The sequence below is a fragment of the Lissotriton helveticus genome, chromosome 11, assembly GCF_964261635.1.
Source record: "Lissotriton helveticus chromosome 11, aLisHel1.1, whole genome shotgun sequence".
In the NCBI taxonomy this organism is placed as follows: domain Eukaryota; kingdom Metazoa; phylum Chordata; class Amphibia; order Caudata; family Salamandridae; genus Lissotriton; species Lissotriton helveticus.
In genome coordinates this window covers 1,205,978,483-1,205,991,489 of record NC_136072.1, presented here as the reverse complement: position 1 = coordinate 1,205,991,489, position 13,007 = coordinate 1,205,978,483, and the positions used below count along the sequence as shown (strand labels likewise).

Here is a 13,007-nt window from a genome sequence, read left to right as displayed (position 1 = left end):
AAAACAAGTGAGCGATGGTTTGGGCACAACATTGGTCTTTCCATTTATATCCTGGATTGAAGAAAAAGATCCTAATGCCTCAACATTTAGCTCTTTGTTTTTAATTTCAAGCGCACTATAGATCTCAACAATTTTACCATGGAAAAAACGAGCTAAATTATTACAAAGTTCCTGGGTATCAGTAGTAGGGTCAGTCTGTCTGGGTGCCGAGAGAGTGTCAATTATATTAAAAAGGTCTCTAGGGGATTTCAAAGATGTGGTCAAGTTAGTAAAATAGTGACTTTTTTCTTCCCTTATTGCCTTCTTGTAGTCTCTAGAAGGGATTTATGCAGGGCTTTCCCCTGCGGATCAGGATGGGCAGTCCAAGACCTTTGTTGTTGACGACATTTCTGACGCAAAGTTTTTAGGCGATCAGAAAACCAAGGTTGAGAGGGGCTCTTACGGGCTGAGTAATGACGTCTGGCTGGGGCAAGAGAGTCTATGGCAGTAGCTAGGGCAATGGAAAGATCGGAAGCAGCCCTATTTGGATCCTCTAGGGAAGGACACCTGAGACCATTCATAAATGGTGAGAGAGTGTTATCGTTTATAGTTTTATAATTCCTTCTAAGGGACCAAACATCAGTTTTTGGTTTATTGCCTGGGTTGGGATTAACTTTGAGATGGAAGGGGACTGCCAGATGGTCGGAACAAGAGAGAGGAATGGAAGTGCCGGTCCTAAGTCTAGCATCATTAGAGAAAATGCCATCCAATGTATGGGAGGCCAGATGTGTAGGGCCGATCACCAATTGGTCAAATCCACAGGCAGCTAAGCCCTCTACCAGTGCTTGCGTATCCTTTGAATCTATGGCCTCCAAATGAAAGTTAAAATCACCCAGAATGGTAAAATAGGGTCTATCAACAGTGTCCCTGTGAGTTCTGCTTACTTCAGAATAATGTGGCCTTTTTTTACAAATTGAAGTTTGTCTGGAGTCTGTGTCTTCCAGCTGGCATTCCATTGGTGCAGCAGGTGCAGTGGCACCGGGAACAGAGGCCCAGAATGCTGTTGTAGTTCCCAGTTGAAACAGAGGTCAGGGGCCCCATTTCCTTCCTTGCTCCTGGGCCCAGGACACACTGGCTTGGGGGTCTAGCATCCATCGGTGAAGCAGGTACAGTGGCACCGGGGCCCAGAAGCCCTGGTTACTGCTCTATTTCACAGTTGAAACAGTGTTCAGGGGTCCCATTTGCTTCCTTTCTCCTGGGCCCAGGACACTCTCTCTACGTCACTGCTGCTGGCGCGAGGCTCCGATAGTGAATATTTCAGAGGAGGCCTCGAGTTTACTCGGGTTGGGGCAACCTCTGACCTCGGCTCCCACTTTCATCTTTTAATCTCAGTGAGATGTTCGTGTTGAAATCAGGTCACTCTCTGTTTCAGAAAGATTGAAAGACACATTTGTTTAACTTGCATTTAGATAAAGCTGTTTGTTTTTATTGAATAGAATTGCCCTTTTCAGAAGGTTCAGGTACTTTGACTTTGTAATGATTTCAAAATATCATGAAAAAGAAACAATTTATCACACACCCATTTTTAGCCTTTTTTGTGATTACTGCAGATACATATGTCTTCCGTACCCAAGACAGATAAAAGGATATATTTTCTCTTTAAAAGTGGCGGTAAAGGTGTAGAGGTGCTTCTTTGTGGCAGCGTTGTAGAAAGACACCAGCCCCTCCTCGTAGTCCACGAAGATGCCCACTTTGGAAAGCAAGCCAGAAAAAATGTGCTCTCTGTCCGTTTCATCGATAACTTCATACACTGACCACCTCTGGGTGAGGACCCAGAAGCCGTCCTTGGGGGTATAAATGGCCTGCACCCTTGTGCTCACTGATGCGCTGGCGACCCCCAGACTCCAGTGGTCCTGCCACTCATACGCAGACGGGACGATCACTGTCAGGTCTATGCTCACCACCCAGTACCACCTCCCAGAGATGACCCCGGTGGACCCCCGGACGCAGCGCTCCCGGCCAAGGTTGCGGAGTTCCTTCCCGTTACTGCTGATGAGAAAGGTCCCATCTGCAGCCTTTGGATCCACCGACAGGGGCGCTGCGGAGACAGAGAGAACATCATCAGGCCACTCACAAAACTTGTCTTCCAATAATGTGCAGAGTTAGCAGGCAGAGAAAAATATATTAAAAACTAAGAGGCTGAGTTTCAAGCCCCTTGCACCATTGATGCGTCACTTTTAATATGGGAAAAAGTAACCCCAGCGGCGCAAGAGGCTTGTAAATAAGGCTCTAAAAGCACCTGACAATGACTGATCACTCACATTAACTGATGTCTTCAACTTCTGAAGTGTGAGAGAGGGACAAACCTCTTCAGATGAGCGCAGAGCACTGGTGCAGCAGGTGCAGTGGCACCAGGCCCGACCAGCAAAATCGCACCTGCGCTAGTACAGTTTGACCAGCAGCGCACCTATCAATGATTCAGCAGGTGCAGTGGCACCGGGCAGGACTGGCGATGCCGCATCTGTACTAGTGCAGTGTGAGCAGAGGCGTAGGTCTCAATGGTGCAGCCAGTGCAGTAGCACCGGTCCCACCCGGCAGCACTCTTTTACTAGTGCAGTGGGAGAAGAGGGGCAGCAATCAATGGTGAGGAAAGTGCAGTGGCACCAGCGGTGATTCCTTCGTCGGAGCAGAGGATCTTCACCCCGCCCCCCGCAGTGCTGGGCAGAAAGTGTTGAAAATAAAATTGTTATAACATTATTTTATTGTCATTTTAGTTTTGATGCTTTTTGCCATCAAACAGAGTACGATGGCAGGGCAGGCCAGTGCGCCACTGCTGCCAATGATTGACAGCAGTGAGGAGTGCCCATGTAAATTTTAACTGAGCGTGTTGGTTTGGCTGGCAACTTATGCTACGGCCAAACTGACATGTGTGATTCAAACTTCCCCAACCCGGCTGTCTTGGATAGTTGGGTTGGAGAGCAGACAAGGCCTACAGTGCCTTTTGGAGCATGGAGCCAGCCTGCTCCAGCCAATCAAGACACCTTACTCATGCTGCTTAACAGCATCAGAACAGTGTCTTGATTGGATGAGAGTTGCCTGTGGGCTTCGCGCTCGGAGGACATGCTACAGAACATCAAGTGGCAGTGTAAGGTAAGTGATTATTTTATTGTGTATATTTATAATAATATGCATATTATTGTGTATATTAGTATGTGTATTTGTTATGTTTATATTGTTTGCACCCCTCCTATGTGATTTGCCACCAACTGTCCATGAGTGGCCCCGGTCCAGCCGGTAACTCTCCTATCCAAACACCAGTACCACATGAGTTAGATGCATGTTAAACGTCTGGACAAACCTACAAACAGGTCTGTGCTAACATCAGAGACAAGTTGTACTAAGGTGTATGTGCAGCAGATTAGTGTGGTTATGTGCGGGCAGTTGTTCCTCAAGTCTCATGTTACCGTCCTGCGAGTGGATCATGTGTTTAGTGGCTAGGAACCCCCTCGAGCCGCTGCACATACAGTCTCCCCTGATTTCATATTCTGAGATGGTGCCCATCCGCCGTTCTTTCTTCAGTGCACAGAAAGGCCAACATAACTAGTTAGGAGGTAAGAAGCACTTTTTAAAGTTGCCATGGATGAAAAGATGCCCCCCCTTCTGGCCTTTAGACTGGTCTATTTAGGCATTGAGTTTGTAATATAGCTCTTCTGTGTAACAAGTCCCACTAGTTACAAATGTTTGTGCAAACTGTACCTGGCAGGGAGAGGACTAAAGATTTATATTCAAGGATCCAAAACAACTTATAGATGTACCTCTGAAGACTGTTGGGTCAAAAACACGACTCTCTGCAAAGATAAAAGAGAAACATAACAAGATATTATTTACTACATTGTTCCTTGGTAAAATGATGGTGGTAATATAAATATTAATCAGCTGTATTCTTATGATCTCCTGCACCACCGGCCTTCCAGGGAGGCTTCCAGGGAGGCATTACCCGTATTTAGCACCCTGTCCACCCGAGATCGAAAGGGAAAAATACACATCCAGTGGTGTAAGAAACCATAGGGCCCCCCTGCAAAGTTCTGTGAGGAGCCACACATACAAAAACTTACAAAAACTTGGTCGCCCATCTGTGCCTCACCGATCTAAGCATTTATATTTACCATATTTACCTCCCACATCTACCTCTCATAACTTCAACAATGAAAAGCGAGCACGCTGCCAAGTTATTTATTAATTCTTTAGAGATGTCCTTCATACAAAGGGGCTTATTCATGACAGGCTGACGCCACCTTGTTCTGCCGCTCCTGTGACGCAGACTCTCAATCATATCTATGAGGCGATGCAAAGACTCTGCATGGGTTACGTGGCCTCGTAGATATGGAGTAAGACAAGCAGTGCCGGCCGCTGCCTTGCCTTACTCTGAAACAAGGAGGCTTCCGTGGCCGTTACTGTGGGTTTCCCCACGCAGCACCCATGGATTCTGACCCTGCTCCTGATTTACTTAATCACGTAAACCTGGGGCAGCACCACAATCTTACCCCTCCCGGAGCAGGTGTAACAAGGAGAAATATGTTCATTTCTTATTGTTGTTTCCTTTTTCCATGTGAAAGAGAAAAACACCTCTTGAGATTCTTTCTTGTGCAGGGAGTTGCCCCTTCCTTCACCAAAACAATCCTTCCTGCAGCCGAGGCACCCTTGCACCACACTGCAAGCCCGCCTACTTTGGCACTGTGGAGCAAATTGTGCCCCAGCACAGGGGGAAAGGTCACAAATTCACAGTATTTCATAAATACGGAGCATTCCTGCCCTTTCACATTGGTGTAGGGCAGTGCAGCAAAAAGATGCGCAGCTCTGCCCTGCGCCAATTCCTCATAATTGAGTCCCTCAGTGGGAAAAAAATCCTTTAGGTTTTAATAAAAGTCCCCACACCCACCAACCTAGTTAGTTGCATGCTTCATTATTGGCACCTAGTGTATCGAGGGAGCTTCAACGCCTGATCACAGTGGAGCGGGGTATTTTTGGCTGGGGAGGTTGGTAATCTCACAGCAGTAAAGGGGGAAGTTTAATTTTCTTTGGGTTACCCAGCGATGTGATATATTTTTTATAGTGGCAACTTTGAAAAGTGTTGAAAGCAGTGGTGGATGTGTTCTGAGAAACTCTCACTCCTCAATAAGGGTCTACATATTTTAGCAATAATGTCTTCCAACACGCTTAGGGGTTTATTTGCAAGCACAGTGCACCACCAGAACATCACTTTGTTCCAGTGGCAAATGACCCCGTAGAAATGGTGTGAGACAACGCAGCACCAGTCACTGCGTTGCCTTACACTGTGAGGGGAGGCGTGCCATGGGCATTACGGTTTTTAAGTCTTTTTATTAAACGTAAACAAGCTTCAGTTCAATACCCATATACATGTGGCATTTAAGGAGAGATAGCCAAGACAAGTTCACAGTTCTTAAAATGTATCCTTTTGGCGATCCCCACCATGAGACACCCACACTCCCCCACCGCAAACCCTAGCATCCTGTCTCCCACATCAACACATATCAGTTCACAGGGCTCGCATCAAAGTTCTCTATATTCGGTTCATACACTCCAGATCTTTTCCCCTTTACGAGGGCAGCCCCTTTACTATGGTAGATAACCCACTCCGCCCCACAACACCAGTCCAGGTCTCTTTTCCAGGCTGTAAGAGTAGGGTCTGTCTCTGCTCTCCATGCTGGGGCAATGTTTCTCTTGGCTACCCCACCCGCAAGGGCCAGCCAAGTCTTGGCCCACTGCGGCCACGTCGTTTCTCCAGTCACCCCCATGATGAGCCACCTTGGGTCAAGCGGGACACTCTCACCCACCACAATTCCCAGATTTACAACATGCTTTAAACTAGGGTGTGTGTCACACGCCTGTGTGGCACCAAGGGTGGTGTAAGGGTTTTTGTAAAGGAACGCGTTGCTTCCTCTACAAAAACAACTTGATTTCAACACAGACATCCTTGCACCATGACAGTCATTGTGTACCAGCACTGCAAAAGAGGACAGGAATGTGGTGTAACTCAGAACTCTGAGCAGCTTCTGCAAGCTTCTCTCACACAAAACATTGACACTATGAGCAGCACCCGTACACGTCTCTCACTTAACAGACACCGGAGGAGGAGGACTATAAACATCCCTCACAATCGGGATGCACCATGGGAAACGGGCAGCAATGACACCCACCTTTCAAGAGAGGAGGAGAACAGGTGCTATCTTTAAGAGCCCTTCTCACCAAAGCAGGTGGATGCCACAGCAGTCAAGTAACCTTAATTTTGTAAACAGGTGATCCATGTTCAATGTGAAGGAATAAATGTGCACAGCTGCCAAAAGCAACAAGTCCAGAGTGATTCTCAGCCCGTCATGGATTTTTATCCAAAAGCTTGATTCCTATCCATTTAGGAAAACGCCCCTTTATGACATGGTCACCCCCACAGCTTGCCTGCTATTTGATGTGATTTTGACTGGAAGTGCACTGGGTCCCTGCTAATCAGGTCCCCAGTGCCAGATCTCTTTCCCAAAACTATACAGTTATTTTCCTCAATTGGCAAAACCTTTAGTACTCCCTGTAAGTCCCTAGTAAATAGTACCCCAGACACCTAGGGCATGAGGTACTAAAGAACGGTTTCTCAGCGATGCAGCACGAATGGTGCCATCTTAAGGGACCAATCACCAAGTGCACGCCAGACAATCATTTGCAGGCTGCGTGCCTTGGTACATACTAAAGTCAAACATAACATGCCACACATCCCTGTGTGCCATGTCTGCTAACACTGCATTTAGTATGTGTAAATCACCCCTACAGCAGGCCTTACAATCCTAAGGCACGCTGTTTTTTATTACATGTGAGAGAATACATGCATGAGCAGATATGTCCCTCTGCTGTTCAGCTCCATTAATGCCAATGGAAGTGATCAGGGAAGCCATTTTAGAATTTGCTGGAAACTGGTGAAAAGGAATTCCCCAGCTACACGATGGCTTCACTGACAATAGGGATGTTTGGTATCAAACATCTGCATTAGCAAACCCACTCTGATTCCAGTGTTGTATTTATTAATATATGCACCCAGAGGGCGCCTTAGAGGTGCCTTTGAAAACCTACCAGCCCCTGGTGTTTTGTCTGACTGGTTTCTACCACCAGAGACGAGGGTCTGGCCCCCAAGCGTGAGAGCCCTTTCTCTCAGAAGTTCAGAAATAAAGCTTGCTTGGGAACGGGCATTTACACCCCCTACCACAGGCTGACCTGCTGATTAGCATTCCCAGGCAGATGAACTTCAGATAAGATACCGCTTTTGAAATGTGAAATCGGCCTTACTTCACAGGAGATGAAGCCTCCCGCTGTTGTCTAGATTCCTTTGTCAACTGAATAGGCAGGAAAATTATCTATTCAGGTAGACTTGCAAACCCCCAGGTTAGTACAATCCCTAAGGTGGCCTAATATGAGGTGGACATGATTTTACAGATTTGGCCATCTGTGTTTTGGCAAACTTAGGAGCTCTGGGACACGGTTATGCCCACAAGAAGTGGTCATATAGGGGGCGTAGTTTCCCCAATGGTCAGTAGCCCATTGGCTACTCCCTTACACTCCCTTAACACTCCCTTAACATCTGATTATCAGGAGCCCCTGGCACCAGATAATCGGATCCTACCGACTTGAAAGAAGATGGGCGTTAAGAGTTGCAAAGATCAAAAGAACGGAAGATTCAACCACTGACTTGGTGACAACCCTACCGGCCTGCCTGCTGACTTGGAGAACTGTGCCAAAAGACCACTTGTCCTGCTGTGTCTCCAAAACCTGGGAGACCTCCCAGTACTAAATCCAGGAACCAAGACCTCCTGTGAAGCAGCGAACCTTCCCTGCATCCTGCAGGCACCCAGAAAGAACTGACAGGACTCCGGGATCGCAAAAACCCTACGCCAAAGGACACCACTGCGCCAATTGCTCCAAGCCTGAGTTGAAGACGGCCAAACGGGTCAGTGTGGTCTGCCAAACCTCGTGAAACAGAGTCGACTATGGGTTTTTCACCCCTCTTGAACTCTCCCATGTAAGTCACTTTACTGGACCTGAATGCCGTACTTGTCCTTCCTCCAATTGGATGATTTTGTGTCTTCTGGAAATAGCACTGTGTCAACTTTTTGAATACAAAAGAATTTCTATTGAAAAATGTACTTACCTCATTGTACTGATTCTGGTGCCTAAATATATATAAAGACACCTGTTTTTTTTTTAAATTGGTGTGGATCTCCTTATAGGGTTGTATGCATCATTTATTGACTAGCCTGTGTATTTGCATATGTCGTACCCTCCTCCCTGATTAGCCTAAGGCTGTTCGACACATTACCCGCTAGAAGACTACCTTGGAATTGCTGGAGCAAGACTTGTCCACTCATAAGAGAACCTCAGGACTCTGCACAATATATCTAATTTGACGCAGCGTAGATTTCACTTCATCACTTTTACGGGGCTTCCTTTCGACCGAATGCCCACCCTGCATACATTAAACCTGTAGGTGTAAAAAGGAGCGTGACCTCGGACCACCTCTCTGCAACGCAGCCCTGTGGCGCTTACTGGAGGTACCTTGTGGGCTACTTGGCCCCCGGGGACCCTCAGGATTGAAGGGGACCTAATCCTCCAACTTAAATAGCGTCACAGGGTGCGTTTGCACATGTCAGAAAAAGGATACGTTGAAGCGGTCCCCTCAGGAACAGATGCTCTTGCCCCAATACCCCCACCGACCAAACTCCAAAGACTGTCTTGATAAGTTTCAGTCCAGAGAATTAGCCCGGGGAAGGGAAAGGGGAAGTGGAAGACAAAACAAGAGAGACTGCTTCTCTTCTGGCACTGAGCCTGCCTCTGGTCAATTTGGTAATTCTCGCTCTAGAAAGGAATGAACAGTGGTTAACCTCTTGGTCTAAAAAAAAGGCTATCTTTACTATGTGTTTCCTTAAGCGGGAATTGTGTCTTACCAATGTGCACTAGGAAGCTAGCTACTCTCTAATGTGCTTTGTCTGTGATTAGTTGACCATCTGATTCATTGGAAGATACTCTTAGGAGATGAGCTTTCAAGCTTCTCTTGTATTCTTGGTTCAACCTTTTATCCAAAGAAAGTCTCTAATCCACAGAATGTAGATTAGCTAAAATAGTTCAAAGATTTCTTGAAGATTCTACTCCAGTTGGTTTCTCATAGAATGTCTGTTGCCACAAGGTTTTTCATTAGTTCTCAAGAAAGGATTCTCTGAATGAATTTAGTCTCTTGTTCTTAGTACTAAACAATCAGTTCATTGAAAGTTCTCTTAGGCTTGAGGTGCAATTCATTTGCTTACACATCACAGGACTCGAACACCTCCGAATAGATATCTGCGACGTTACTTCAACACAAATACTCTTACTTGGCTACAACGGGGCTTCTCTTGACTGAAGACACCCGACTCTGTCTGCTCCTTCTCACAAGACTCTGGACACGAAGACTCCACAAAGGTTAATAAGCCAGGACGATATTCCTGAGGGAAAAAAGGTTGTTAAAATGCGCCTTTTCAAATTTGACCAAAGCGCATAATTCTTACTTCCCTCATAACTAAGATACTGCTGCCAAACGATAAAAGTTCAAGGGGTTTCTCTTGTTCTGTGACAGAGAGCGTGAGGAAAACGCTCTCTCCGTGAATTCTGTCAGTTGAAGTGCGCCGCTCTCAGTGCGCGCATGCGCAAAGGGGAAACACTCTCGTGGACTGAGGTGATCAGCTAGACTGCTGACCTCCATCGAAAACGGAACCTTCGCTGCATTTTCAAGATGGCTGCGCGCTGCAATTCTGCCAACAGCAGCCGCAACGAAGTTTTCCAGCATGGGTGTGTGCGCTTGCACGATCGTTTTTGGTAATGATTACCAAGGGAAGAAGGATGGATCCTGACAGCACACTTGTCAAATCAGGCCACACCCACTCGCTGTACCACTGTGCAAAAAGGCCTCCTGGTGTATTGTTTTTTGGGGGATTAAATCCCCTTGAGTCCTGAGGGTCCCTGGGGTCCAACTAGCCCACCAGTTACCTCCAGTAAGCTCCACAGAGCTGCGTTGAAGAGTGGTGTCAAAAGGGGCGTGGCCTTGGATCACCCCTCTGCAAGGCAGCCCTGTGGCGCTTACTGGAGGCACCTGGTGGGCTAGTTGACCCCCAGGGTCCCTGAGGGAGCATTTGCAAAGTGCTGCTGGGAGGGGGCGGGGCCTCTGGCCTTTTTATTTTTTAGAAGGGGGACCCCATCCCACAGGGCCTGACCCCTTTTTAAAAAATAAAAAAAAGCCAATTATGACTTCAGAGACCCATCCCCCGGGGCCTGACCACCCTGTTTATTTATACTTTTTTGTTGTGAAGGGGACCGCTTGGCCCCCCTCCTCAAGCCAATTATGGCCCCCGGGGACCCCATCGCCAGGGGCCAGCCTGTCCATTGGGGACCATGGGGGGAGCCCCAATTCTCCCACGGCCCGACCGTCTGTCTGCCTCTGGCATTGCTTTTCCACAAGGGGAGTTGCTAACATGCAGCTCCCTGTGTGGAAAAAAAATTTGCTTTGAATTTTGGAAGCAAGAGCAGGAAACCTGCTCTTGCTTCCAAAATCAAAAGCAGAGTTTGCTATGACAGGGCGGGAGCGTGAGGGCACCACCACTGTCATAGCAAACAGTAGTGTGTCGGGGGTAATATCTCAAAAACTGCTGAACGGATTTACACCATTTAACAAACAGGACTCTTTCTGAACCACGGGCTACCTTTTTGCCAAATTTGGGACCATATTATCAAGAACGGGCGTAACGTTATAGCCGCTTTAGCGGCAGGAAACTGCCACTAAAGCGGCAATAAGGGGCTTGAGATTATGCCCTAGAGAATTCCAAAGAGAGGCCTAAGTTTGAGGTCCTTCCCACTAGAACCTGGGCTTCTATTGGAATTCTCTAGGGCATATTATCTGGCTCCTTATTGCCACTTTAGCGGCAGTTTCTTGCCGCTAAAGTGGCGATAATGTTATCACCCGTTCTTGATGATATGGCCCTCGGTGTAATTCCGTTCAGAAATTCGGGCTGTAGCTCTGTCTAAAGTTTCCCATGGAAAATAACATGGAAAAAATGCGTTTTGGGACCATTTTTTTTCTCTGCCCCTATTTGACGAATCACCCCAAAACCTTCAAGACAGGAGCTGACCGGAGCGGCCCACTAGTTTTGAAAATTTTGCGAAGATTCATCAAATGGCGCCAAAATTATTGGGAAAAGAAAAAACGCTTTTCCTATGGAAACTAAGTCTTAACTATAACTATCTGCTCGCGACTGCCAGTAGGTAATGCATATATAGATCCGGCTTTTACCTCATGAAGGTTGCTGCAGTGGATGTCAGAGTGCATCTCCAACAGGTGGGAACCTTGGAGCTTTGATTTATACGCAGCCTCCCAGCTGCGGGAGATGCACTACCTGGAGATTTTGGGGCACGGAGCTCCGAATCACGGAGTCTCAATGTGAAGGCATCCATGGAGGATTGACAAGCCGGATGTGCGAGTAGAGGCCCATTGGAGGGCTTGAAACATTTCAGACAGCGGCCCATAACTGAAGCACACACTACGAGACCCACAAACCAACGCGGACTCATTCGAGTCGCCCATTGGAGCGCTCATATTTTTAAGTGGGAGGTGTGGCCTCTCTGCCAAAATGACTGTTGTGCCGCTGAAGAGTGCAATGAGCACGAAACGCGTCCGGGGTGAATCGACAGGCATGCTGTAAACTGAATCCACCCGCCGATCCGGCTTTTACCTCATGAAGGTTGCTCTATTGGATGTCAGAGTGCATCTCCAACAGGTGGGAACCTTGGAGCTTTGATTTGTACGCGGCCTCCCAGCCGCGGGAGATGCACCACCTGGAAATTTGGGGCCACGGAGCTCCGAATCATGGAGTCTCAATGTGGAGGCATCCATGGAGGATTGATAAGCCGGATGTGGAGTGCAGGCCCTTTGGTGGGCTTGAAACATTTCAGACAGCGGCCCATAACTGAAGCACACACTACAAGACCCACAAACCAAAGTGGACTCATTCGAGTGGCCCATTGGAGAGCTCATATTTTTAAGTGGGAGGTGTGGCCTCTATGCCAAAATGACTGTTGCGCCGCTGAAGAGTGAAATGAGCACGAAACGCGTCTGGCGTGAATCGACAGGCATGCTGTAAACTGGATCGGCCTGCCGATCCGGCTTTTGCCTCATGAAGGTTGCTGCAGTGGATATCAGTGTGCATCTCCAACAGGTGGGAACCTTGGAGCTTATAGATATATATATATATATAAATATATATATATTCACTGAAAAAAACCATAGGTTTGACACCAGTTATAGTTAGCTGGAAATTTTACTGATATAAAACCAATGAAATTCCACGTTATAGTTAGTTGGACTCACTATAACTTGTGCGTGTAATGCAATGCTGATGACGTCACATATTACATCACTCATGACATCACTAATGACACCATCCAGTGAATGTGTGTCTTTCTGAAAAATAAATATGTGTTATATATGTATATATTATTGAATATCTTAGTGAATACATATATTAGTGAGTAATGCTTAAATATATGCATTATTGTTTCACTTTGTGTATAAGTGGCTGCATGGGTTGATGAGTAGGTACATGTGTATGTATATAGGTGATTAGATGTTTTTCTTAGTATCAGTATGAGTGTTTGCATGCTTTGGTGGGAGTATTACTTAGTACATAGATGCAAGAATGACTGAGTCTCTGTTTGTATGTGTTTTGAAGACAACATATGTGCAGGACTGTATGGGTGGATTCGTGTGCATATGTCTGTGTTAGTGAGTGAATGACTGTCTTATTAGTGTCTTTATCAGTAACTTGTGACAGGGTGAGGCCGCGTGCTGTAGGTGAGTGCGCTGCAAGAGACTGGTGGGCACCTGGTTCTGACCCGGCACGTCCTCCTTCTTTGCAGACTGTTCCATGGGAAACGGAGTCCGAGGATTACGC

The 13,007-nt window shown here is 46.9% G+C and overlaps 1 protein-coding gene across 4 annotated transcripts in view; it reads right to left on the bottom strand.

The window, feature by feature from the left end:
* Nucleotides 1–1,311: 1,311 nt before the first annotated feature.
* The window catches only part of LOC144792835 (uncharacterized), a 148,290-nt gene continuing 136,594 nt past the window's right edge, over nucleotides 1,312–13,007 (bottom strand). For 2 of the 4 annotated variants that reach the window (XM_078668032.1, XM_078668031.1), the window contains exons 4-6: nucleotides 9,402–9,512; nucleotides 3,795–3,827; nucleotides 1,312–2,077 (exon numbers count right to left, since the gene is read on the bottom strand). In XM_078668032.1, the coding sequence (XP_078524158.1) occupies nucleotides 1,937–2,077; nucleotides 3,795–3,827; nucleotides 9,402–9,512 (285 nt within the window). In that variant the 3' untranslated portion in view covers nucleotides 1,312–1,936. Of the gene's footprint in view, nucleotides 2,078–3,735; nucleotides 3,828–9,401; nucleotides 9,513–13,007 lie in introns of all 4 variants that reach the window. The other 2 variants (XR_013602630.1, XR_013602629.1) reach the window with 2 other exon arrangements.